Here is a 27,866-nt window from a genome sequence, read left to right on the forward strand (position 1 = left end):
TGAATTCTTCACACTCCAATAAATATGGGCTTGCCCGTGTTGGGGGAGTTTTCCTTATGTCCTACTGGTATTAAGACTTTAGTAAGCTAACCTAGTGGTTTGTAGATCTCCAACTCTTAGTGCGAGTCTGTACTAACTCAGGACCTTGGTAGAGTGGCAGATCAGTCAGGCTTATTTTAAGAGAAAGATGAGAGCTGTAGGTAAGTACACTGAACCTTAGTTAGACGTTCATACCAAAGACACTCTTACACTTATAATTTATATAAAATTATGTATTTATTATATATACACAAGAATCACTTTAAATACTTTAGACTTTTACATAGAACACTTTGGAATACTCGAGAACACACTTCAAAGGTCACATTCACTTTTGTGTTTGTTTGAGGTTACATTTGTAGCAGCGTTATAAAGGGAAAAGACAATGTTATCGTATTATCGGTTATTACACGTACCTGCGGTTTCTAACGGGTCATACGGTAATACATTTACTCTGCAAACACATGTAGTAAAGTCACTTTAAGGGAGGAAAATGTTTAGTTAGTAGGTTCTAGAGAGGGTTTCTTCGCACAGCAAGTCTTTTAAGTACAAAAACTCAACCCTAGCTAAAGGCAGTTCAGAGAGGTCTCACTTGAGAAGCAGCAGAATGCAAATAGTTCGAGGATTTCTTCCAGTCTCTAGTGTTTAGAATCAGCAAGTTAACAACTAACAAGGGAGACCTGTAAAAGGGCTCGATCAATGTACACAAGCAGCGGTTTGAGACCGAGGTAAGAGGGGGTGACACTGGGACACCTCTAGGTGCACTCCAACGCTCTGGAGCGACTTCTTGGAATCAGGTAAGCAATACCCTTTCCCCCACAGTAGCTTAAAAGAAAATGTTTGTGCTAGACGCTGCGTAATGTTTCAGCTCTGTGTCCGACGACCTGATTCCTTGGTCTGATGACGGAAGACGGGACAATGGACGGGATCTCCCAGCCGCTGTCTCGAGGGAGGATCTGTCGCACGACTTTCAGCAACTTCTTGGTTCACTCTGCGGTTTTGGCGCCTTTTCTGCAGCACCAACGAAGGACACGGACCGTCCGGTCAATCTTTTTCGCTTCCAGCAGTCCTTCACTCTGGTGAAGAGGCCTGGGCAAGTTAGATTGCATCTCTGGAGTGTCCTTACGGGTTCAGCAAAGATTTGGACGGATTTGGACTTTCCGCAACGGTGCACTCGAAATGGGCAGCAGGTCTCCTGGTATTGGGGTTCCGCAGCTCTGGAAACGCCCAAGGCCTCGGGAGTTGGCTCAATTCAAAGTTCGTCTTGGGATTAGTTCCCACCAGCCAAAGGAAAGGAGGAGTCCTCTTTGGAGCTCCTCTTTCTCATAGAAAACAGGTTCAGGACAGCAGTGGTTGCTTCACAGTGCTGCAAAGGGTCTGCAGGTGTGTCTGGTCATCGTCTTCGGTTGCTTCAGCTTCCAGTGGTCAACTTGCTTTTCACTCCAGAAGCCTCACCTTTTATACAGTTCCAGCACACACTCCTCTGCAATCTCTCAGCATTTTACAGAAAGGGGCAGTTGGCTGTCAAATCAGGATATCCAGACCCTCTGTGGGCGCTGGTCCTATTCAGGCACTCTAGCAAAGGACAGGGGGTGGTGGAAGACTCCTCCCCCACTTCCTGCTTGCCCAGACACTCTGGGGCCTAGGCGGGGATACCCAAGGGTTCCCACCAAAGGCAAAACACACACTGACCGGCCCCTCCCAGAATGGCAGAAGGGCTAACAGACAACCACCATTAATGGTGAAAAAAGAAGGGAGGTCCCAAGTTGGTACTTGGGTGCCCCTATTTGTGCACTACCGAGGCTATGGACATAACCTGCGTTCTACATATTATACAATAGTTGGTAGAACACGTCCACTGCCAACAGCCATAACTGGAAGATTCTCTATATGACTAAAGTCACAGGAGTAGAGAGAAGGGGGATACTAGGTATCCTTTTGGCACTCCACTGAAGTTGGTGTGTGCCAATCTCTCAGACTATAGAGTTTTGGGAGTGATACGAAGTATAAGAACTGTAGTTAATTGAGGCTATAGAAAATGAATCTTAAGGGAAGACCCTACGGATCCCCAGCAACACTGCCCATAAGGAGCTGTGTGCGGCAGTAGTAAACACACAGATGCATTTAAGAGCTATGGAGCAGACGGACTCCATAGTACAGGTAGGATACAAAGAATAGAGTTCCAAAAGAATGAATGAGTGGAAAAAGTCTCCACTCATTCAGGGTTGAAAGAAAAAGGTCCAGAAGTCCAGCAAAAAGTGCTGGCAGTCTCACTAGGAGAGGGGATAACGCATAAACATGATAGATCTCCCTAAGAGCCAGGATTCAGACTTGAAGCTGACCCACACATCACTGAGCCATGAGTGTTGTTTTAGGAGAGGATCCCACTCGAAAGCTTACCCTTCAGTAGAAGACGAGCTCAACTATTTCACTAAGCCATTCTCTTCTGAAATTGTGTTAATGTATCTTCTAAGAACAATGTTTGCCCAGAAGAGGTAATGAGGAGAAGGGTTATGTTTTATTGGATGTGCATGATTTTAAAAGGATTTGTCAGCTTGCTGTGTTTGAATGATTACTACAGAGTTGTACCACAATCACTGATGGAGGTCGAATGCCCGCGTCATTTGAAGATCTTGAAGCAAAGGGGAAACTGAGCCTTTGAGAACAATGGTCAGGAAGAGACATGGGCATGACATCTCACAAATATTTCCAACCAATGATGTGACCTGCACGATGTTCTTTGAAGTCAATGTGGGTGACTGGGTGCTGGCGCACCGAGGTCAGGACATTTGTACTTTGATTATTCAACCAAGACAAAGCTAAGCCAGCCTTGTCCGATTTTGCATTCTGTGCAACTGGACGGTAGAGCAACTAGTGAGACCGTGACATGGCAAATTTGAATAGTCAAGCAGATCACTGAAAAGGGCATTATTTAAGGTGATATGATATACAAATGAGGAAACCTAGCTGGGTTTGTGAATGAGATTGAAACCGGTCCTGGCAGTTGAAACGACAGTGCTAGTCCAATAAAATTCCCAGGATACTCCCCTCAACATGTGCACGTTGGATCGTTTTGGAGGAGGCTGGCAGAAGGGTCATTGGGTGGATTGAGAGGCTGAGAGCAGAATGTGAGGTCTGCATTGTGTCTCGGCGTAAAGTGCTCTTGAAGACAAGGAGGAGCTTGATTTAAAAGCAGTAGTATTACTCAGATTGTCTGATGCACAGTAAAGTGTTTGGATTAACACAGCAAAGCGAATTGTGTACATCTTGCTGTCTGTTCCTGGATTAAAGACCGAGAGGCCTGGGTAAATGTTGGCGCCCACAAGCCCGGGGACTTTTTTAGGAATATGGGCTGCAACTGAGTTTACCATGGCCCTTCAAATTCCATGGTACAATGAGGCAAACCTTTTAAGGCGGGAAGGAGACGGGTGCTAGAGCTGGACAAAGACTTTACAGCACGCCTAAATATTAATGAAGGTGCAGGGTTTTAGTTATTTGGGAGGTGGACTTGTATCAGGGTAAGGCAATGCTACCTGAGTGCAATGGGTGTCCCAGCAAGGGGAGGCCAAAGTACCCTGTATAGGCAGTAAACAAAAGGGGGTTGAGGCGTGCACTCCAATTCCTGGCCAATATACTACCTGAAGAAAGAAAAATAAATAACTGGGTTGAATCCCAAAAGTGACCAATTCACTGGGTTAGATCCCAATTGTTGCCAAAATGTTCACAGGGTTGGATCCCTTCTGCTGCATTTGTACTGCTGTTCTCCTCCTCCTAGCGCTTTCGTGTCCCAACACTCTGCAGGGAGGCTATGTTGCCTTTCTTTTCAGGTGAATCCAATTAAATTGCTAATGCAGTCTCTAAGGATTATGGGAGCTGTAGTGAAAATATTTCAGTTCAGGTGACCAAGGAAAGACTCCCCTCCAGGAGCACACATCTTACCCTTAGCAGGGGGGGGAGGGGGGAGAGGGGGGGACCATAACTAGGCAGTAAACAATACCTCATTGCTAGAAGAGAGGTTTGGCCCAACATGTCACTTTGCCTAGAGTTGCCAGTTCCTTGCAGGGCGTTATGCTGCCCGCCGCTGGCAACTATATTACTACAAAGGACCATTGGAAGGGGATGGTGATTAGTGAAATATTTCCTTGCTCTGGGGTGGAAGTACATTCATTTTGTTTTCCTTTTCAGAAATTCCTCAGTGTTGGAACAGGGCTTCCTTAGAGCAGTTTTATCAGAGTTTCGTCGATCAGGACTTGAAGAAGCACTATTTCAGCAGGTAAGCTCTATTTTTCTCATGAATGTGTGTTTAGCACAACTTTTGGGTGCTCTAGAGCATATTTGTGTACTTTACTTTCAAACATATCACTTTTTGCAAAATAGTTACGCTAACAATGCTATAGCCGCACAATCTGCATAATTCGAACTCTGGTTTTATGCATCGCCCCACAGCCCCATTCAACACATTTAGGCAAGCTATTAAAAGTAATGATACATCGGTGCAAAGTCTTCTCGAGCAGGCAGAATTGAAGAACAAGAGTTTTAACTGATAACTCCATAAACCTGACCTAGTCTATCCCTTATGCAAAGAAAGATTTTGAATGCACAGCTCAAATATCTGTGTAAAATAACTGAGTTAGCAGCCTTGCCCACCTTTCCTGAATAGATTGGTGAATGACGACAACAGGATAGTGACTGATGATGCGGCTGGAAGAATGATGGACCTCAGGCGATCTGATACCCATGCATTCGGTACCAGAGCACAGATTAATACCTCCAGGCTTTCCTCCTCGTGATACTATAGCTAACCTATAGTTAATACATGAAGAAACAGTGAAGCACTCGCTCCTAGTTTCTTTTCCTGCTGGTGGTGAGCCAGTCCTCAGGAGATTTCCTTACTAATGACCCACAGGGCGGAGGACTGCTTGCAGCTAAATGTCCTTGGGTCTAATTGAGCAGGTTTAATATTCTGTCTTCAAGAAATGGGGTGGTCCTCCTGCCAAATACTTGTTTACAACCTATCCAACCTCAAAGTAACTCACTTTTGCGTCATTCATAAGCAGTGGCAGATTTGGTCTTGAAGGTTTATTTACATCTCTGATGCACCTTCCCAACCTTATTAGTGCAGTGGGTTCTCCCAATATCAAAGACGGCATGCCCATATTAGCACTATTTTTAAAACTTCTACACCTGTATTGTAGTGAGCGCAGTCTGCTCTTTTACAACTCTGTATTTCAAATGCACACTGTGGCCTGTTATTTTACTGCCAAAGTACAATCTGTAGTCAAGGAAAGAATTGTCAGTTGGTATGAAGTATGAGCACATTCTGCAAATGTTCTTTTGCTTTCATAAGGGAGGTGCAACGGAGCACGTGACATACTTATTGGGAGGATTACAGTTGCTTTATTCTCCTTTGCACCTTAGACTGTATAGACTGGTGTACAATAAACAAGATGGCCTACTTGGCAGAATACAATAACTGCAGATGAAAACCTGGACCATATGACTATTTCCTCCGACAAAACCCTACCACTCCCTCACCAGCTCTGAGTTTCTCCTTCCTCTTGGTCCAGGTTTGGCTTTTCCAAGTCCTGTGCTAGGTTCTGGGGGAGGGAAGGTGCTGTGTGGGGAGGGGAGGTTGGTGTTCACTCCACACCCATATATCCCCTTGAGGGTTAGGGTGAGGCAAACCTCTACAGGTCCTAGGCGTATACTAAGGACAATAAAAAAAAAATGAAAACTACTTTTGCTCTGTAATCTGGGGGCTTCCTTCAGTTAACAAAGTTGCAGGGTATTTAAAGTGCCCCAGCATGATTCTTTCTTGGGTTTGTTAATTTACTTGAATGGAGACGGTGCTCTCCTGTATTCTGTAGCTGTAGTTCCAACACTCTCCTACCGGCGCAATACCTCGTGCTTCCACCCGTTTGCCCTGGGTACACCTTTCCCTTCCTCCTTCCTCTCCTCCATCTCCCACCTGGGTATTTTTCAGGCTACAAGCATAGTTTTCCCCACCAGGGGTTTCCGTACCATGCCTTGAGACCACTATCTAGTCTCTTAAGATCTGTAGGATGGTCACATGTCTTTATAACGCCACATTTTATGTAGAATGCACATATACCGAATATATTACAACGAAAAAACACCTTTTTTGGGAGGGGGGTTCCTCCAAACCCCCGTTTCCCATCCCTAAAGACCCACCGCAACAGTTTCCCCACTAGATTTAACCCTTTACCTACCCACTCCCACAAACATTTTCGATATGTTTTTTCGTAATAAAAGTTTTGTTATGTGTATGTCTGCATATCATTTTCGTTATGAAGCCTGTATACCCTGTAGGACCTGCCATGCTGTGGCCTCATCAAGGTAGTGTTTTACTCTCCCCAACTTTGTAGGGCTTGCACACTCCCCCCAGGAACTCAGCTATAGTCTCCAGCGGGCTAATCAAGCGGACATCTGTGAGGATCTTGTTCCTTTCACTTCCTGGGCTATAACCCAGGGCAGGCTCCTGCGGCTTTCTCTACTCCATCAGTCCGAGCCAACATAGTCTGTCAGGAGGGCTTATGGGAGTTTTAGGTCCAAGCATATGGAGGATGTTTCAGTACCCTTACTCTACGTTATCTCAGGGTCTGGACAAATTGTCTTGGCAGCATCCTGTTTGGCCTCTCTGCCAAAACACCAACTCATTGGAATGTGCTCCTAAGACACGCAGTACTGCCACCTTTTTATGACTCTGGTACAGGATTCAAGCTTCACAAAAATTTAAATGATTGGCTGGGCACTTTCATCCTTAACTTGGGTTCAGGGTATTGGCTAGCCTTCGATGGGCCCTCCTCCCTCTCCAGCATTACCCTCTTCGCATTGATGTGTTGCTTTGTCCTTCATTGGCCACACCGTTCTCTTTGCTCCTGCCAGGTTTTCCCAATCGTATTACACCTTAGCTGTGACATTTCCTCACTGCAGTGTTCGGGACTGGAAGTGGGGTGAGGTGAGGGGAGTCCCAATCTAACCCGTGTCACACATGGCCACCTGCCCCCGTTTCGTTCAGCCAAGCCCAACATGGTACCCCACGCCTCCTTCATATGCAGCTGCACATTTGTGCAGTTTTGTCATTCAACAAAACTTTCATTTCAGGAAGGTAATATTGTGAACATTCACATTTTATGTCCATGGCCAATGGAGCACTGGGTAGGTTGGGACTTGCTACAGGTGCATAGATTGGAGACTGGGTGGGGTCTGGGGGATCCCGTATACCACCCCCAAACTTCCTTTGGCCCGAGATCCCCATTATCGCTTTAAGACCAGCTTCGTCACCATTGCACCGTCCTTCCCACTATTCTGTGTTGGAGTTTTATTTATTCATTTATTTAGGCATTTGTATAGTGTACAAAGCCCAGAGGCATCTTAAGAGCTAAAGTGTGTGTGTGTGTGTGTGTGTGTGTTAGGCCTTACATACTCTTATCAATAGAAAAACAGTTAAGTAACACACTAAAACATTCACTACTATCACTACTATATGTATTGACCTTGGTGTGCGCTAAGAGTATGAAAACTAGCCTTTCAAACACAGTTCGGAATAGATTTGAAAATACTGAATGTGTAGTAAAATGAGTCAATAAAGAAGTAGAACTAGGTAAGTGATCAACACTTTTAAAACCAATATGTTTAGAAATAAAAGCTCAATTTAATATTTTATTTTTCATGCTGGAGTCCAGCCTACAAATGCGGAATTGGGATTCGAACCTGTGACTTTCTGCATTGTCGTCCTTGCAAGACAAACGCAGAGCCCCTGAGCTATCGTCCAGGCTCAAAGGAGATTGTAATAACCACACAAAACCTTCTAAATAAGGTACTAACCTTAAAAAGTCAATCCATAGCTACAAAAGCAGGGGTCTAGTGCCCTTAAAGTTTTAAAACAAGAGAAAAGTCTTTAACAGACCCTCTTCCAATCCATCCACCTTAGGGGAGACACAGGAGGATACCTGACCAGAACACCTTTGTTCAAGGCGAAGCAAGAGAGATAGTGCTAGGACTTTGCACCCTTAGAATCCTATGGAGACTGGTGGGGGAGCAGGGGAGGTGAGTGAGTGGGCGGGGGTTTAAACAGGTATGTTTATTCACCCCCTCTACTACGATTCACTCATGGACGGCTGTAGGAGTTCCTGAAATCAATTGTCCTTTTGGAGTTGTGCCTTGGTTGGCGCGGTTACTTCAGGCATCAGGTTATTGGCTCTGGCTAGACCAGGGTGCCAGGCTCTGATTGTCCAGTGTCCTGAACCGGGTCCTCACTGCACCCTGACTCCTGGACCACGACTCTATTGACGACCTCTGAGGATTCCCAAGACAGGATACAGGCGGTGAACAGTGATGGCCACTTGAAGAAAATGACAGACCCGTGTGGTGTAAGCAAAGAAACTGGTCCTGAAACGGCTCTGTTTGTGGTGGAGAGCTACAACTTCAGGGAAATGCTTCTTGTTTCATAAGCTGGGGATCTAGACAGTCAAAAGGCTTAACTTGAAAAGGCGACCAGTGCAGTGAAGTAGCCCAAGGGGACATCTGGTTAGCCCACATGATGATTACAGGACTCTCCGAGCGCTTCCAATGGGCTGGATTCAAGCAGAGGTTGGTACTGGTTGTTTCCACTGTTTGAAGTACCGACTAAGTTCTTCAGGAGATATGCAGAGATTGGGATTTGCCAGGCAAGTAAAGAAAGTGCTGCTGGCAAGCTTCCAAAGACTATGCCTTGGTCTTCAGCATGCTGCTCTCCTTCGCAGGGGTCGTGACTTCAACATTGATTTGAAGAATGACTGCATGAATCTGAGCTGGAGTTGCCCCCAGTCCACCAATGCCAAGGATCTGCACCATTCAACCTTGGCGGTGGGCTGTCCTTTCCTGGACAGCATCTAGCCACTACATCTGCCCAGCAAGAGATGGACGCAGGCACGAATATGTACTGGGTCCAGAGAGACCAAGCCCCCACATCCGGCCACACACACAGACCGCCACGTTGCACAAGGAAGAAGATGCTTCCCTGGGAAAGATCTAGCCATATATGGACAAATACTCCGGGCAGGAATGTCAGACTACACGATGGCCAAAGGACTGGTGGAAATATCATTACATGTCCATTACACTTTGTTGCAACAAGCAGGAAAATGGGAAGAATGTCAGTTTTGTGTCTCTCATTTTATCATTTATCCTTACCTGGGCACTATGACAGGGGTCACACCTGTTTGTACCTGTTGTGGCCATTGCTTATATGGATTTTCAGAACCAGCACTGTGGGAGGGTTTTGAGAGGCCACCTTTTAGTAGATGACCGGAGTAACTGTATGAGCACTAGGGAAGGCCTCGAGGGCTATGGGGGTAGTGTAGTAGTACAGTGAACCCAACATAGACATTATTTTGGTGTATGGACACTTGTGCGCATTTGGTTTAAGATTAAATGTATCCAATTGTGTTTGATCAAAATTCATATGCGTATTTGTGAGAAAAAAGTAAGCTATCCAATCAATTTTATTCTGAAATTCAGTAAAATCTTCTGATACTCTGAAGTCCAGTCAAAATCATTAAGTTCGCCAGCTATCCTTTTATATACAATCAACTTATTGGTACATGACCTTCAGGCTTCAGAATAAATTGATTCAAGAACTTACTTTTATTCTTTCTCACAAACACGTCTATAAATTTTGATCAAACACAATTGAATAAATTAAATCTTAACCAAATGCATGCGCACAACTGACCACACATCAAAATTAATTTCAATTGTTTAACAGAAATCATAGCAGAGATTTCTAGTGGATCATATGCAGCATTTTCAATAAATACACAAATCTGTATATGGTTGCACACATATAGTATTTGAATCCTGCTACTCCTATTTTTTTCAAGAACTCAACATAGAATTTGACCATGAACACAGGAGAAAAAAAATATAATGATTCATTAGGCCTTCACTCTAAGCAGATAAAGTAAGTCAATCCATTATCAAAATCCCCATATACCTTGCTATATAATTGTAAACCCTCAGTAGCTTATGGAGTCCTTCCCTACCAGGCAAGTAGGCCTTGTGCGTCAGTCAATGTTAGGCAGAAACCTGTGCAGTTCCCTCTGGGACCACTGCAAAAGATTTAAGACTACAGGTGTTTGGCAGTAAACCCAATTGGTAGCAGTCTGTACCACACAGATTCACTTGGTAGCTGTGGCTGAGCAGTCAGACTTTCCTCAAGAAGAGTTAGGCAGTATACAGAGTATTCACCATAGGTCAAAAGAACATAGTAGAACAAGTAAACACTGACCAGAGCTTGGTGTAAAAGAGATATAATTACTTATTTAAAACCACATCTAGTAAAACACACGGGCACTAATGTTAAGCAGTTCAAAAACACTGTCACTAAAAAGATATACACTCCCAACAATTCTTAAGTAAAGCCCCACTTATTTTCAGACAGCGGTGAGCGCTTAACGCATATGGCACTCTAATAATTCATTTTTAAAAGGGAGAGAAAAGCAGAGTATAATTTGAAACAGATCCCAACACTTTCACAAGAACACAACAAGAGAGGAAGGCAAAGTAAAACCGTGAAGTTGGAGTTCAGAAGGCTGGATCCACTTTAAGAGGATCAGAACGAAATGTGTCCAAGGTCACACGGTTGAAGTGCAAAAAAGTCTTGGAAAAGGTTCAGAAAGAGTTGGACCAAAGAAAGGCACCAGTTACATGTTCAAGGCGGCCAGCCCAGTCCAGAAGGTTAAGGGATTATTATTACCTTGTAGCAATCTTTAGAAAGGGAGGCCTGGCGGACAAGGTACCTTAAAGTGGTGAGAATACTCCAGCGGCGGTAGTTGTTCCTGGCAGCGGATGCAAGTCGGTGCTTCGTCCGGGGGAAGAGAGGATCTCATCCGGGAGGAAGACAGGAGTCCGTTGCACTGTCGGGGAAGAAACCAGCCGCAGAGTTTCCCAGGTATAAGGAGTGGTCCGTTGATTCGCGGTTCAGTGGTGAGTGGCTATCCGGCCGCCGGGGTGCTTGGCACGGGCAGTTCGACCACAAACCGGCTGGGGTGCGAAGAAAGAAAGGTAAACTGGTTGTGCCCACCAGTCAGGGGAAGAAGCCTCTCCAGCTGGGAGATCTTCTCTGTCGGGAAGTGGTGAGTCTGTTCTGCAGGGCTCCACCGGTGGTGTCGTCGTGGTAGGTCGGCTCAGCTTCTCCCTCGTCGGATTCTCAGGTCCTGTGGTGACTTCTGAAGTTCCAGTCCCCAAAGCCCTGCTTTTATGCAGCATACCCCCATTCACTCAGCCTAGCTGTCAATCAAACATGCTAAGTGGTGAGCCGGCCAGCTCACCACTTGGGCCAATCGCACAAGAGTGCGACTTGAGTTACCAAGGTAACTCAGTCCAGGGTGCCTAAACCCCCTCCCACACCCCCTGTGGTACCCAGACAGAGTGGCACCACTTTTGGAGGCTTCTGTGGAGAAGCCCGCCAAAAAGTGGAACAAAGGGCTCGACTTGGGTTGGAGTCACAGAAGAGAACACAAAAGCCATTTTAGAATAGAGTTCTGGCAAAAAATACCAACCGGTGAATTAATATTAAATAAATAAACCGGCGGTATGTTCGAGGCTATGAGAATTAAATAATTAAAGTTGGTCGCCTCGAACAATGGGAAAATCCCATAGGGATATATTTGCGGTCGAATATAAAAAGTAGTATCCACTGCCACCAGTCAAAACTCGATCATGGGGGATGGAGATGTGCCCCCTCGACTAACAGACCCCGGGGCAATCGAATTGCCCCAGCCAGTACGTCCATAATATGATGGTTTGTACTGGTTTCTGTTAATAATGTGGGACTAGTAAAGCCAATGGTGACTTTACATGCCCTGGGAGACAGTAGTCAGTCCCAGGGTATGGAGTCTATGGTGGGGTGTCACTATGACACCCCTGTTACTGCACAGAGGGTGGTGTGTAACACACATAGTAAAAACACATGAGGCTCTATGGGGGTAAAGGACTCTATAGCCCATAAAACACAAGCAGTCAAAGGAACATCATAAATCATGTCCAAGAGTGGGAGAAAAAGTCTCACTTGGCAGGAGAAAAAAATAAACTCTAGAAATCCAGCAAAGCTGCTGGGGGACTCACTAGGTTTGGAAATTCAGCCTAAAGAGAGAATTCTCCCTAACGGTCAATGTCACAGGTAAGTACCTAACCACGGAGAAAGAAGTCATAAGTCTCATTAGAACTAGCCCTGGCAAAGCCAACAGATTGGACACAGTTGAAAATAAAACTCTTTTTGTTCTTGGTGTACTTGCCAAATTCCACCACACTAGGAGTTAACATTGGGATGATCCTGGCCGGAACTCCACAGGTCACAGTCAGACAAGGAAGTGGACTTTGCCATAGGGATTGTATAGGCTCCAAGGCGGGGGGTAAAGCAGGTTAGTACACTTGCACCCTTTTCTACAATTCAGAGTGACCACCCCTAGGGTATTCTGAATAGCTGGAGCTCTTACATCCTCCATTGGTCCAGTGGCTGAAGTGGGTGCTGGGATTGGTATGGACAACCCATGGGTTTCTTGCTGTGGTAGGATGGTTGCATCAGGCTTAGAGCAGGAAGGACCAGGCACCACAGACAACCACCAGATGTCCCATGACTATATGTGGTAGGTCATAGCAGGAGACGGACTATAAGATGTCATGTTCAACTTGCTTTTATTTAAATAATAAAACGAATGCCTCACTAAAGCTAGTCTGTGGGATGCCCTGCCTAACAAAACTATACCATAGATGTGAAGTCCAAACTTAATAGTCCGTCCTCCGTCAAAACTAGCCCAAGCTGACCCTATCACTATTAATACATAACAAAAAACCAGGTGAGTGACTCCCTTCTCCTGGGGGATGCTTCTCAGCACATCTCTTCAATATGATATCTTCAAATAGTCACTGGCTATTCCTTGTAATAGCTTAGCTCCTGGAGCCGATGGCGTACAGAGGCTGAATAGCCGAGCTCAGCCTGAGACGCCATTTCTCGATCCTTTTTGCCGGCATAAGAAGTGCCTACGACCACGAAAAGCTGATGCAGAGGTGGGAGAAGCTGACCCTGACACAATCTGCTTGACCACCCCGGAAATCGGACCCTCATGGCCGGCGAAATTGTCCTCGAATCATACTCCCTCCCCTGCTTCCATACGCATCCAAGATGGCACCCCGCGCCACTTAGAGGAAACTCTGAGAAGGAAGCCGCCATCAAACGGCATCCGGGGATTAAGGTTGCCAGATCGAGCAGAGACAACACGACGGAGCAGGATCGCATGCAGGACATCGGAAAGGAGAGCCCTCACCCTGCTTCTCACCGCTGGGCGAGGCCCGCCGCAGCGGCACGTAGACACCGCTCCCGTGGTACACTACGCGGGCTCAGCCGTCGCTGAGGACTGCCCGCTGAGGGCGCACATGACCACCGGAGGTTCCTCCCCAGCGTCCCCCCGGGGCGCAGGTCAGCTAGAACCAGCAGCAAGAGCGCGACTACGGCAGCCCCAGATCTTCCTGCCCCGGCGAGTCGGACGCTCAGAGGTAAGGGCAGCGACGGCGACCTCACAGATATAGCGGCGGCACCTCTACCCCCCTGCAGATTCGGATTCATTGACTTTTGACACCTTGGGGGCATCACTCATTACTCTACACACGGGGAGACGGCTGATACCCCCATCGGTAACTCATCTAAAGTGTCCCAGACCCCAAGAAGGCCGCCAGGAACAAAGCGAAAGCAGCCACCATGGACTCATTTGTATCCGCCAAGTCAAAAACCCCTACACAGGCTCGCTCTTGTACCCCAGAGATTACCCAAACGAAAGAGGGGGAAACCACAGATAACCACTCCCAAATACTCTAGGCTATTGCTTCATTGAGGACACACATAGACTCTTAAAATCGACAAATTTAAAACGGACATTCAACTCATGCGTCAGGATGCCCGCAAATTAACAGAGGGTGACAAACACCGAGACTTCAATAGAAGAAACGGCTGGGGCCACAGCAGCCTTGAAGTCCAAGGTTGCAGACCTAGAGAAGAAAGTGGCTATCCTGGAAGCGAGGTCCAAGGAGGCCGAAGGTTGGGCTAGACGGGGCAACATTAGGATCCTAGGAGTACCGGAAGGAAACGAAGGCCCAAACACTACAGCCTATGTAGAATTCTTGCTACAACAGGAGATTGGGGCCGGGAAACTGTCGCAGGGTTTCGCGGTCGAAAGAGCCCCCAGGTCCCTCCAGAAGCAGCCCCCACCTGGCTCATTTCCACGACCAATAATTGCTCAAATTCTAAACTTTCAGGATAGGGAAATTATCTTACGACACTCCAGGGAAGAAAGCCCCATCGAACGTGGCGACTCTAAAATAACCATTTACCCTGATTACACTCAAAGTGCAGAGGGAGAGGAACTCTTTCGTCCCAGTAAAAGCAAGACTACGACAACTAAACCTGAAATACAGGCTGCTCTACCCATCGCGCTTGAAAGTCATCTTCAACGAACATGCCATATTCCTAGAAAACACAACGGCCGCCAACATGTGGCTGGAAGATAACCCTGCAGATGGTAAAGATGCTCCCCAGATGGAAGATTGAGGCTCTCAGACCGTCGGCATATGACACACGCTGCCATAAATGGCCACAGCAAGCACAAGCAACCGGACCTCCGAAGGTAATCCAACTAACCGCTACATAGAAACGGCCCTCGTTCGGCCTCTACGCCAGACACCAGCCCTATCCCCCGCAGACAATCCGGGTCGGGTCAGCCACCTGCCCGACCCAGCTCGCGCCCGATACCCGGATGGGTCTAGACGGCTCGAGAGCGCCCGAGCACCCAACGAAGATGTCTCTGGGCGCACCAGTTCGAGTTTTGTTAACAGTTTTGTTAGTTATACAGTCTTCATACCACTACCGCTGAAGAAGCACAAGATGGGTGCATGCTACAGGTCGGGGGGGGCGAAGAACCCGATTACTCACGTCAGCAGTCTCATAACCTCGGATTGGCATTACTACAGGCTCCAGAGGAGGGGCTGCCAGCCGGGCTCGAAATATTGAAACGATGGCGTCACAACTCAAAGTGATGACGTGGAACGTGAGAGGGATGAGCTCATACCTGAGATGAAACCGAATACAGTCCTATCTCCACAGGAAAAAGGTTTCGATTGCGATGTTGCAAGAGACGCATCTTACGGAAGACACCATGTCCAAATTAACAGATCGATGGGCTGGGACCGAGAGAGGATCCCCCTACTCTAAATACTCAAGGGGGTGTTCACATGGGTGAACCCGAATGTGCCCTTCCGATTGCAAGGATTCGAGTCCGATAAAGAAGGAAGGTATGTAATGATGTGGGGGCACTATCGAGCAGACTCCAATATGCTTAGTCAATTCGTACTTCCCGCAACATGGAATACCATCAAACCTTAGAGCAATATGCTCACGGATGGCACACCACCGAAATAGGACCTTTATATGGGGGGGGGGGACTTCAACTGTGTCATTGATGGCTCTATGGACAGGTCAGCACCACCACCCCCATCCAAGTAACCCCGCAACATGCGCTCTGATAGAAACGCTGCAACAACTCGACTTGGTGGATATTTGGAGGGAACCGCATCCTGCTATCTATTCTTACTATTGAGCCCCGCACAAGATCCACACGAGAATCGATTATCTGTTCATCGACCGAGAACAAATACCATTGGCAGAAACCACGGCATATTTACATATTTAGGAAGATCATTCTCAGACCAATCCCCACTGATCATGCAATGGCAATTAACGGAGCAAAGACCACCAATCCCCATGTGGAGGATGCCTACTGCGGCCCTCGCCGACCCGGAGTTCAGAGAGGACCTCGCTGAAAAACTAGAAGAATACATTGACATTAATAAAGGCTCAGTATCTACCTGGAGCACATTGTGGGAAGCCATGAAGGTGGTGGCTAGAGGAGAAATAATATCAAAAGCTGGAGGCACTCGCAGGCAATTGAGGACTGAACTCGAAGCACAAGAGGAAGAGATCTCCCGTCTAGAATCCACCTCAGCCATTACTCCAGAGGTCGAAATGAAGTTGAAGGAAGCCCGCGAGAAATGCCAATCTTCCTGGGACAGATTAGAGAAGTTTGACTTCGCAACATACACTACCAGGGCTCACAAGGAGTCCGACAAACCCGGCAGACTGCTGGCCTGGCTGTGTAAGCGTGAACGCACCAGGCACCTCCCAACTGAGATACTGGACGAAACCGGGATAAGTCACAAGACACAACTAGAAATTAATGAAGCGTTTGCCAAATTCTACTCCAGATTGTACTCCCATGACACACAAATAGACATGAAATTAGAGAAACACTGGATGAGAGAGGCCTCCCCAAAATATCCAGCGAACAGAGAGGCACTGGAGATGGAAATAACAGCAGAAGACATGGCAGGAGCAATCAGATCGCTGGCCACCTGTAAGTCTCCCGGAAGTGACGGCCTCCCGCCTGAATTTTACAAAACATACAAATCCACCCTCACCCCAATCCTCCACGAGGTCTACCTAGAGGCCTACGAAAACAGGGTCTTACCTAACACTATGAAAGAGACAATTATTCCTATGCTCGAACCAAACAAACCACCCACTGACTGTGACTATTATCGCCCTCTCGCCATGTTAAATTATGACAGCAAGATTCTCACCACTATACTGGCCAGCAGACTCGCTAGGGTGGTAGGGTCCCTAATCCACAAAGACTAGAATGGTTTTGTTCCAGGACGTAATACCACAGCCAACCTGAGAAGGCTTCAACACATTATGGCCGAAACCTATGAGAATGAAGAAGACCTAGCAGTACTATCACTCGATGCCATCAAGGCCTTTGATTCTATCTTCTGGGAGTGGCTCGTTGAGGTGCTGAGAGGGTTCGGGTTTGGCGAGGGCTTTGTCAGATGGAGCACAGCACAGAACAGTGTCTGAATCCTGGAAAATACAAAGGGGCACCAGACAAGGGTGACCACTGTCGCCCATGCTATACATATTGGGCCTGGAGCCGATTGCCATATATTTTAGGAAACAGTTCTTTGACGCTGGCATCAAAGTGGGCAACGAACATATGTCCTTTTATACTTGAAAGATCCCCAGGTCAACGCACCAATCACATTGGATGTACTAGACAACTTTGCGAAATACTCTGGGATCAAATTCAGTAGACTGAAATCCTCTGCCTTTCCCTTGGCTAGCCTGAGAGGCCTAGAAGAAACTGATCTCCCGGACATTGGGATAAAGTGGCAACTTGACACGTTTCGGTACCTAGGAATTAATGTGAGCCACACCCCGAGGCTCACACACGAGCACAACACGGAAGTAGCAATAAACAGCCTTCGCAGATCCATGAAATTTTGGTCTAGACTCCCACTTGCAATGGTAGGCAGAGCAGCAATCGTTAAGGTGATAATCCTCCCTCGATTTCTGTATTTCTTCGTCAACATATGCCACTACGTCAGACCGCCCTTCTTTAAGAAACTGGAGGCACTTATCAAGGACTTCCTATGGGGACCTACCAGGCATAAATTGACTTTGGCTACCCTATCCCTCCCACACAAGGAAGGGGAATACAACTCCCAGACCTCCAGTTGTATTATCTTGCGGCACAGCTTAGCCATGTGACGAAGTGGCTCTCAGACGATCCATCAGCCGAGCTGGGACTATTGCGACAATCTCCCTCCAGAATATTCCCCAAGGAAACTCTTTGGAACCCTCTACGACAATCCCCAGATGCCCCCCTGGTCGTCGAACTTGGTAGGCAGATTTGGACCAGAACCTGCTACATCAGGCAGGTGAAACACCCTTACTCTACAGACAACCCCATTCCGGTTGACGTGTGCAGAACCGAATCGGATCTCTCCACAGCTAGGAGGTGGGGAGGGCTCTGGAATTTACACATGGGGGATATGTTTGAGGAGGGGGGCGAATTCAGGGATTTTGAGTCACTGCAGGCTAATGAAGGGCTATCAAGCGGCAGTTTCTCTGGTATCACCGGCTCAAACAAACCGCCAAGACGATCTGGTGCAGCTGGCCGGAGGAACCCACCCCAGACCTACTGTTACAGGAGATGCACGACCTCACGGATGTCTGGAAACCGGTCTCTCGACTCTAAGTGGCTCATCGACAAACCCAACCCCAAAAGTGCGACACTGAAGGCGAAATGGGAAACGGACCTCGAAACTATGCACAGACAAGGAATGGGAAAGAACGTTACTATACCCCATGAAGGTGTCAAGAAACTCCAGATTCGGTCACATACAACTAAACGTCCTATATCGGACGTATATGACCCCACACAGGGTGGCCTCCTTCAACAAACAAGCCTCCCCGACTTGCCCATGGTGTGGGAACGACAAAGCTGATCTGATCCACATGTTCTGGACTTGCACCAGGACAATGGCGCTGTGGTCCAAAGTTAAACAGGCCTGCACAGATGCCGGGATAAGCAGATATGAATGGACACCCGTGGAATGCTTATTAGGGGTCTACCCCAGACCAAGCAAATACAAGCATGTTGTTAAATTGATGGACATTGCATGTATCCTTGCAAAGAGAACTATAGCCATGGCATGGAAGACACCAGAACGCTGGATGAAAGAACTAGAGAGGTGGACTGCAGCCGAAACCAGAGCCTGGCAAGATGGAATCATCTCTAGCAGAGACATTGCGAGTGGCACTCTAGACTCTTGGAAGGCCCTCCTGAGGGAGATACACTTCAGTGCAGACCATAAACCCCCCTGATAAACCCCACCACTTTGCCATAACTGATCCCTCGCACTCGCCTGGATATGGTGATCTTCTTGACCGAGATCCCTCCCACTTCCCGTGATATCGGAACCCCTATTTGCAGCCATGCCCACCTATGTAAGAGGAACTGTTTCACATGAAGACTGTTGTTTGTTTTAGTTCATTTTCTTGTATTTGTAGGCATCCAATACAAATGGCAATAAAATACGTTTAAAAAAAAAAAAAAAATAGCTTAGCTCCTTCAGTTCTTTCAATGGGTCTTCCCAATCCATTATGAATTTGTTCCCCCTGTTTCTCCTAACCCTTTGCTTCTTCTCGATGTGTCGGCAAAGTCTCTGTCTTGCTCTTATGCCTCTGTCACTCACAGGAGCATGCATCATGTACTCCTGAGTATTTCTATGCTTTTATCAATCACTGGGACGAGTAGGTCATCCCAACCCCCCAATCCCTCCGTTTTGTTCTTCATTCTTTATATACTGTTGTCAATCACTAGGATGAGGATGCAGGGTCTGTGAATGATCTTCATTCTTTATGCCTTGCTCCCCAAATCTCCCCTGTACCTGTATTGAAGAGGCTATGCATCACCAGGTTTGCATTCTCCCCCCTCTCCCTGGTTGGTCAGGATTGTTCTCTGGTTCCTCCCATGTCACTCTTCGGTTCTGTCGATGAAAGGGTTTTCCCTTCAGTTCCGTTCCACGCCATCACCACCTTCTTTTGGTCTATTGGTATGGTTCTCCGCCCATGAACAGACCACCTCAGCTCTGTTATTGCCTACTCGACATGGGGCTCTTCACTGGCCCTTCTCGAGCATTCCACCAGGGGCTATTTTGGATTTCTTCTGCTCTGCTGGTCGGACAGTCTTCTGCTCTCCTTTCTTCTGCCTAGTTATTGTTGGACAGGCAGGGCAGCATATCCCTTGTTTCCCATCCTCCTCGATCCAGCCGGTTTGAAACTCCTCAGTCTCACTTCCTTGTTCTCTTGCAATTCCTTTTTTTTTGTTGACTCACTACTGGGACTTCTCCAGCTTCCAAGGAAAGGCCTTTTTTTGCGTTCGGTTCATATTCACTATGCCTCCTGTTGGCTTCTTCGTGTCAGTACTTGAAAGACAAGCACTTTGCATTACTCTTAACAGTATCAAGCAGATATTATTCTTCTGGTATTATATTACAATAATACATGTAAGAGGAGTTTAGTCTGTCAGTCAGCTAATGAAGGTGTACTGGGGTTTGGGGAATAAGAAGGTAGTTCCTTATGGAAAAGGGAGCCTTTATCCCCGAGAGGGGAGCCTCTCCCTATGAGGTCCCACTTACAGCCACCACTTGGGAGAATGTTGTGTAGTGGGCTCACCTCCCTATCCTCACAGCAAGGCTCTCCCTCCTTGGGGAAAGTGGATGAATACCTCGATTTGTCAGAGAGGAGACATCCAGGGCACATCTGAGGCATGGCAGCAGTAGTCACCCCAGAAAGGGAGTGACAGGCAAGATTTGTGGCAGACAGCACAAATCCGCTCACAGAGGGGCCCTTCTTGCAGGAAAGCAGTAGCAGCAGTAGGGACATATGGCGATAAACTGCAGAAACTAGAGCTGCAACTCAGCACAGCAATCGATGTACTGGATAGGCCTTTTGCAAAGCTGAGCAGCCCACTGGATGGTCCCAGGATGCTTCTGATGCCGGGCTTCTCGCACAAGGGTGCGCATCGGTTGTTCCCAACTGCCCAAAGCTCGACACATCGACACGGGTCTTGGATCATTGCACAAGGGTCAGGGCGTCACTGAGACTTATAGCAATTAGTCATCCCCTGCGGTAGTCTTCTGGGTTTTCCGCATCATCATTCTCTTGATTCCAGTCCATGATCTGATGAGTGGCTGCAGGACCATCTCTTATCCCATATTGGGGCCTAGTGCTGCCACAGCCAATCCAATGGCAAGGATCTTCACCATTTAATTGGGTATGGCTCTCCAATCCTGGGTAACCTCTGGCCTCACATTCGCCAAGCAACAGACCTCCCCTGGATGTAATGTGCATTTAGAAAGTCCCATATCGAGCCATGTTACACATACTCTCACTTTTGTACGGAATACAAGCTGGATTCCACCAAAACGAATGCCTTATGACAGTTCCCAACCTAAGAAGGCAGGACGAAGGAAAAATACAATCGCTCATGGAAAGGGTGACAACCTCATGGCACATCGGTTTTAAATATATGGTACTGAAAATGGTGGTATGTGGTTTTAAAAAAAGAATCCATATGCAAGTCTGATTTTGTTTTTTTTTTGTTTTAGGTGACACTTGAACCCCTGCCACCAGCCCTTCCTAAATGTTACTACTGAGAATTAAATTCTTCTTTGTTGCCAATTTCACTCTTCCTGGGACTAAAGTCAGCAAAAGCTCCAATGTAGCCATGCTGGATTTCTTTAACTCGTCAAATATAAAATATCACATTACACCCTCAAATAACACTTTCTAATCTTCTCCTCTCCCCAACTCTTAGAATGCCACCTCGTATCCCCTTGGACTGGGCAGATCATGTCTCCATTCCGTCCTACCTCATCACTTTGGTTCCTAACAATCGTGGTCAACAAATTTTTAAAATTCATGCAACTTTATAGTTACTTGCATGATGTGTCCGGGACTGGCTGGTGGCAGCAGATATTTTCTTTTATATATTCTCCATGCATTTTAGCATTTTACCACAATTACTTTTACAGTACCATATACTCTAAAATGGCCATGCCACAAGTTTTCATCTTTGCTTTAGCCATCTTGTATCTTGGCCGCTTTCTAACCTGGATTTGCCATATATAAGCCCTTTTCCAGGCAAAGCCTCCGCATATGTGTTTGTGGCCGGATGTAGGGGCTGGAACGGTCCTGTCCCAGTCCACATCTTGTCCAAAATGTTTGTTGCTGGGCAGATCTAATGGCTGGAAGCAGTCCATGATTGGACAGCTGCTTCTAGTTTGAATGGTGCAGATCCCTTATCATTGGCGTGCTCAGGGGCACGTCCAGCTCATCCTGGATAAAAAGGAGTCCCGTTCGAAGAGAAGAATCCTGCTGAAGATCTGTGCATTTCTTTGACATCCAGTATCATCTTAACTGTCCCGCCGAAGCCCTGCTCCTTTGCACATCTCCAGAAGGTCTTTATAAGGGCTTTGACCCCATGACCGCTTGGAGCAACCAGTCTTGACCCATGCTAGATCCATCCCTTAGAAGTCTCCTGGAACCATCCTGTACACTGATCAAGTTTCTTGTTGGCTCTCTCGCTGCATCGGTCATCGCCCTGAGTTCAGAATTGGGACTCTGCAGATCCTCCTCCCCCCCTGCAGTTGCAGGTCTCAAGCATGAAGAGGGACCAGTTTTTGTTTCCGCCACAAGGGTAGCCGTGGCCATCACTGATTTCTGCCTGCATCTTGCCCTGAGGGTCTTCCTGAGATCTCCCAACAATGTGGTGGTTCTTTCTTCATCCAATGCCAAGAACAGACGTGCCAGAAAGCGGAACCGACAATTAGCTGGAGCTAAATCCCAACAGCGAAGTGAAGGCTGCACCTGTGACCCCTAGATCCTCTCCAATGGACCAGACATGAAACGCGAGGGGCCCTGCGTTTTGAGGAGCCTCTGGAGTGTTTCCTGGGAGAATCGGAGGACAGAGGCTGAGTTAACCTACCTGTTTCTGCCCCCACCATCCCCAATAGAGTTTAATGGGCGTAAAGTCCATGCCCTACCGCTCTTTCCTGACCGTGATAGGCGGAGTTCTTGTCCAGGATCCACCCCTAAGACTGTTGGATTGGAAGACGGTCGCCTAAGAAATTTACTTTTCATTTGTTCCACTTAAAAGGACTTACAGCACCTTTTGACTTTGCAAACACTTGTTCAGGCTATTGCTTCTAGCAGGGGGAAGGAATTTTAAAGTGTGGAGCCTTATATTAATGATAAGGTTGTGTTGGGTTTGAACTCCTTTCTTCGTGCGTATTCATTTTTAAATCGTTTTATTACTTTTTTCACTTGCTTTGCTACACTACAGTATTCTATTGCTTATCTTACTGTGCTTAAAAGTAAAGAGTTGGTGCTCTACAGCCAGAGCACCCCAAAAGTGAATGTGTATATAATAGTATTTGATATTCAATACTTCACTTAACTTGTTGTCCAAGGGCTAAATAAATGTCTTTTATACATTTAAATTGTGCTATTAAGAGTGCTCTGACAGTGCTTAACTGAACCTCTCTCGCACACTCCTACGTTAAGCCTTACTGCTGAGTCGCACTGCCTTCCTAGTTTGGGGTAGACATTAGTGTATTTCCCTGTTCACCATAATATGGTGGCCTTTCAGAATCTGACCACAGGTTTGATTCCGAAAATACATCTTAATATTGGTGCAGGGGAAATCCTTAATGTGGGCACATGTCTCCTTGTCCTACACTATCTGTACTGCCTTCAACACCATAGACCACACAACTCTACTTGCATAATTAGTTGCATGATTGGCATTCTGTCGCTCTGACAGTGCTTGCCTTCTACCTGTCTGATCGACACCAGCTACTTCAAATGGGATCATTTCAGTCCTTGTGCTGTCCAGTTACATCAACACCCACGGGGCTCAGGTTATTTTAAAGCTGTACAGGGAGCTTCTAGGGGCTTTCCTCTCCTTGGGCAACTGAAATGCTGCCTTGCGCACACAGCCAATATTGACTGGCAGTTATTGCAAGCTTAATTAAATGAAAACGAAGTTTGTAATTCTTAATCAGCTACTGGTCCAAACCTGATTTAACCAAAGCGAATTTAAAGGTATTCAAACCACGATTGGTCCAGGGTGCAAAATCTGCGTTTCATCGACATTGGCATATGCTTCAAAAGCACACATCACTTAAAAGCCTATCACCAGAATGGTTTCAACGTGGTATTTTACTAAAAATTAAGCCTTTTCACTCACCACCAATTTAAGGACCACTGTCTAGGCTTTGGTTCCATCACATGTATAGACTGCAAATACATGCTCTTTGGGGATGCGACCTCCACCCTCGCGCAGCTCAAGGCTGTCCATAACGAATCCCCCCGGTATTACTGGAAGTTTCAGGAAATGCATATCCTGTCACTCAGAACCTTCACTGATATCCCAGCCTGGATCATATTGAAAATGGCCTGCATCTCTTTTTAAGGCCACGGCAACGTAGCTACTGCCTTATATTGCAAGACAACTGAGGCTCTGACATTGCGTGAGTGGGATCTAAAGGAATCGTAAATAAAGTTCCCCTTTCCTGCTCTGCACCAACACTGCGGAACACCCAGCAGGTATCGGGAAGGCAGTGTTGCTACTGCATCTCAAGAAGGATCTGAAACCCAGCTCTTCAAGGAATGTATTGGCGAGTATGTCCTTGCACCATCTCCCGGAGACCACAAAGCTGGTCTGCAGACAGACTAACCGTATTTCAGAGTTTCCCCTCACCCGCTCTTGATCCTTGTTGCAGAGCTCTGATCCTTCACAGGGTGACTTGTGCCACATAAAACCCTATACATTCTGCATCTTCCAGTGCCTGCCACTTTGCAAAGCACTCGGTTTCAGCAATAATCCAATTATCTGTTGGTTATACCATATTATCCCTTTTTATCTAGCAAGGTCGTCTGGAGTATTAATTCCCGAAACCCCAAGGCTTCTCATTGAAGGAATGCGCTAAACCCAGATGTGTAGCCGAATCTCAGGATCTGACCAGAGTCAGCCCCCGAACCCATGCTCTGTGCTGGGTTACTTAAAAAATAAAGCGTCCGCTACGGCGGAGGGCGCAGCAGCTCCTTGCCGAGCACGCAATCTCTGCCCTATACTCTGTGCACTGTGCTCTGCTCGCACAGGGCAGATTAGATCCCTGAGCCGCCACTTTGGGCTCGGAGTCTAATCTGCCCTACGGTGCAAGCGGACTGTGCACACTGCACAGAGCAGTTTTGTTATGTTGTACTCTCCCCTCGGGTGCTTTAATTATTCATTGTGCACCCGTTTCCTTTGTCTCTCTGGTGTTTATTCTTAGTTGGAAGAACACACACCAGAGATGCACGGAGCCAGCACACATTCAAATCTGACCTCTATAAAAAGCAGCACATCAAATACGTTATATATTATGTGATGTGCTGCATTTTTTAGAGGCCAGATTTTAATGTGTACTGACTCCAATAACCCTGTGTAATTTGTTTTGGTTCGTGCAGGAGTAAAATTGTGGTTTGTGAATGGTGCTGTCTGCATACTGGCTGCCAGGGTTGGACTGGGGCATACCATTGTCTCGGCTCCAATGCAAAAGTGGCCCACAGTTGCACATGGCCATTCATTCCTTTTGTGCCAGAATGTTTGATATGGCTGTTTTAAACTATTATTTTGGGCATTTCCTTTGATAGGTCAACTGCCAGCTCCGCCACCTCTAAACCCCGCCTCCTTGGACACCGCCCTCCTCCCCCCAAATTCCACCCCACCCTGGCCCTTGAGGGATCCCCACCAACTTTTTTTTTTCCATTTCCACCACTGGCTAAAGCCTTTTCAAATTTTCTTCGCCTTTATACATATGGGGACATGTTATGTTGTGGGTGCATGTCTCGCCAGTGCAGTATTTTACAGCGCTGGTATTTTGCGCGCTGCCCTTTGCCTTGCTGTTGGCCCCTCCATGCTCTGAGACTTTGTGGAAGGAAAACGTACTCTTGCCCCTCTTCCGCCCTGTCATATGGAAGCCCCCCGCCCCCTTTCAGTCACCCATCTCCGCCGCCACGTCGCTCATTTTGGATTTCTTACATTGGTGCTCGTGTGTCCACCCTGTCTCTGCGCAGCCTCTTGCCCCCTGGTTGTGCTTCTTTACTGCTCTGTATTTGTGGTGCATTAAATAACCATGCCGCATTCGCTGCTTAGCAGTTCTTTAGTGGGTGAGAAATCGAGGTGGGAGGGCTGCGAAGAGGGGTTTTTGGCCCAAATTATGAGTGTGGCCTGAAGTGTCAATAGCACAGGACAATAAAAAAGAATGTGTCGGGTTACTTTCTTTTTTTTTTGTCTCGCACTGGGGATTCCACCTAGCCCTAAGCCAGTGTCGTAATGCACTGTGCAGTTTTCATTGATGCTCAATTCGTTTAGTTTAATTCAATAGAATGTGACAAGCAGTCTTTTGAATGAAACCAATGGAATCCAGCACCTACGAAATAGCACAGTGCAATATGACATTGGCTTGTCATCAGCGAGGCTTTGGTTAAAAAACCAGCACTGGACAATGTGCTTTATTGTCCCCTAGGGATTCCAACCTGAGCCCTGGCGCTGACAAACCAGTGTTACAGCGCAATGTGCTTTTTCATAGTTGCACAATTTCTTTTGTTGCCCATTATGGGCTTTGTACCAAGTAGTCTATGAATGAAACAAACAAAATCTACCACCTAAGTAATAGCTCAGTGCAACGTGACACTGGCTAGTCCCCGGCAGTGCGTGGTTCGGAATCCGCGTACGGAAAGTAAAAAAAAAAAAACATGATCGTCGTTGCTGACTGGGGTAATGTGAACCCTGGCTCAGTCGCCCCTGCCCACTTAAAGTCCTGCTGCTTAGTGAAGACGTGTCCCCCTTCGGCTGTTTCCTCTGCTGTCTTTTAGTTGCTGAGATGTCCAGTAACGGTATTCACATTCTGTTTTCAAAAACGCATACTCCAGTTGCCATTGTTTAACTAATGCTTTTTTTATGTGACTATACACAACTTGTTCCTTTCATTTTAAGGTCATCTTTGTTGAACTAATTATTCTTTGTAAACACTATTATGATATGATGGTTATGTATAACGCACATAATACTCAGAAGCACGGACCCGGGGATCGAACCTGTGGTGCTCCATGTTGTCTTGCTTCCAAGGCGAGCACGTTGCCCCTGAGCTATCCTTGCTTTTTACTGTCTCCTTGTTTTCATTAAAAGCTACATTTGTTTACATATCGATTTTAATTCAATGAAATGTATGTAAACGAAAAGGGGAAATCCGTGGATAGTGGGTTGACTACCTAAATATTCTGAACATTGCCTTCAAATAAAAGTCGGCCATTAATGAATTCCTTTAGCAGTTGATCAAGGTATATGGTACGGTATATGGGCAGTTTTATATAAAGTTTAAGATGATTTTAATTAGACAATTAACAGCATATCGGTGAACCTGGTCTGATGCCAAAACTTTTCCAACTTTCAGGTTTACCATCAACTGATTGCACTCTGCAGACTCGAGGGTCTCCAGCCACCTACCATGTCTGAAACCATGGCAGTGTGCCTCAGGCTCGGAGCCTGCCGACTACTGCTAGTGGAACCCAGTAGGAACGACCTGCTTCTACGCGTGCGGCTGAATGTCAGCCAAGATGATGTCATGTATGCCTTGAAGGTGGAATAAAGATGTTAACTAGTGAAAAGGCAAGATTGTTTTAGATCTTAAGCATATTTTCACTTGTTATATCTAACTTTCCATTTTAGTAAAATAAAAGGAAACCAATTTAAATATTGTACAGTTTATAAACCCCTTTGAAATGCACTTTTAAGATTGTTTTTAAATGTCAAATTATGATAATGTTTATTTAAACTAGTTTAACACCAGCAAGCCCCAACGTATCCAAACTAAATTGCATTGCTGTTGCAACCTTTATAATTATTTGTTTTAAACTTTTTTGTAAATTATGATCTTATTTTTAATGCTGTGTAATGTTTACTATAAAAGTACAAATAAAGCCTGTAAATTCGATTGACCTATATGAAAGTATGTGGTTGTATATTTGATCAAGGTTGAAAATGTGATTTCATTTTTTAAATTGACTTTTCCCTTTTGGGGTTTACGAAGTCCTGAAAAGCCTATTCAAGCTTGCTGAAAGAAGTTTCTGCTGGCGATTTATACCTTTTTTTGGGAACTTTTGTATATGTATGGGATATGGAAAGCGCACACCTAGTTTGGCAGCTATGGAGTGCTGTACAAAGGGATGCATCCAGGGGTTATAAGTAGCCTGCACAGAAGCTAGGATGGGTAAGAGAAGCGGGAGCGGCCGGGGGAATACATGATTGCGAGGGGGGAGGAGGTGA

At 46.4% G+C, this 27,866-nt stretch overlaps 1 protein-coding gene across 4 annotated transcripts in view; it reads left to right on the plus strand.

The window, feature by feature from the left end:
- Positions 1–27,549, plus strand: part of ORC1 (origin recognition complex subunit 1) — a 323,506-nt gene extending 295,957 nt beyond the window's left edge. For 2 of the 4 annotated variants that reach the window (XM_069642194.1, XM_069642195.1), the window contains exons 17-18: positions 4,225–4,312; positions 26,995–27,549. In XM_069642194.1, coding sequence (XP_069498295.1) covers positions 4,225–4,312; positions 26,995–27,189 — 283 coding nt within the window. In that variant the 3' untranslated portion in view covers positions 27,190–27,549. The remainder of the gene's footprint in view (positions 1–4,224; positions 4,313–26,994) is intronic. The other 2 variants (XM_069642197.1, XM_069642196.1) reach the window with 1 other exon arrangement.
- The last annotated feature ends 317 nt before the right edge of the window (positions 27,550–27,866 follow it).

Source organism: Ambystoma mexicanum, chromosome 1q (genome assembly GCF_040938575.1).
Source record: "Ambystoma mexicanum isolate Mex_15411 chromosome 1q, UKY_AmexF1_1, whole genome shotgun sequence".
Classification (NCBI taxonomy): Eukaryota; Metazoa; Chordata; class Amphibia; order Caudata; family Ambystomatidae; genus Ambystoma; species Ambystoma mexicanum.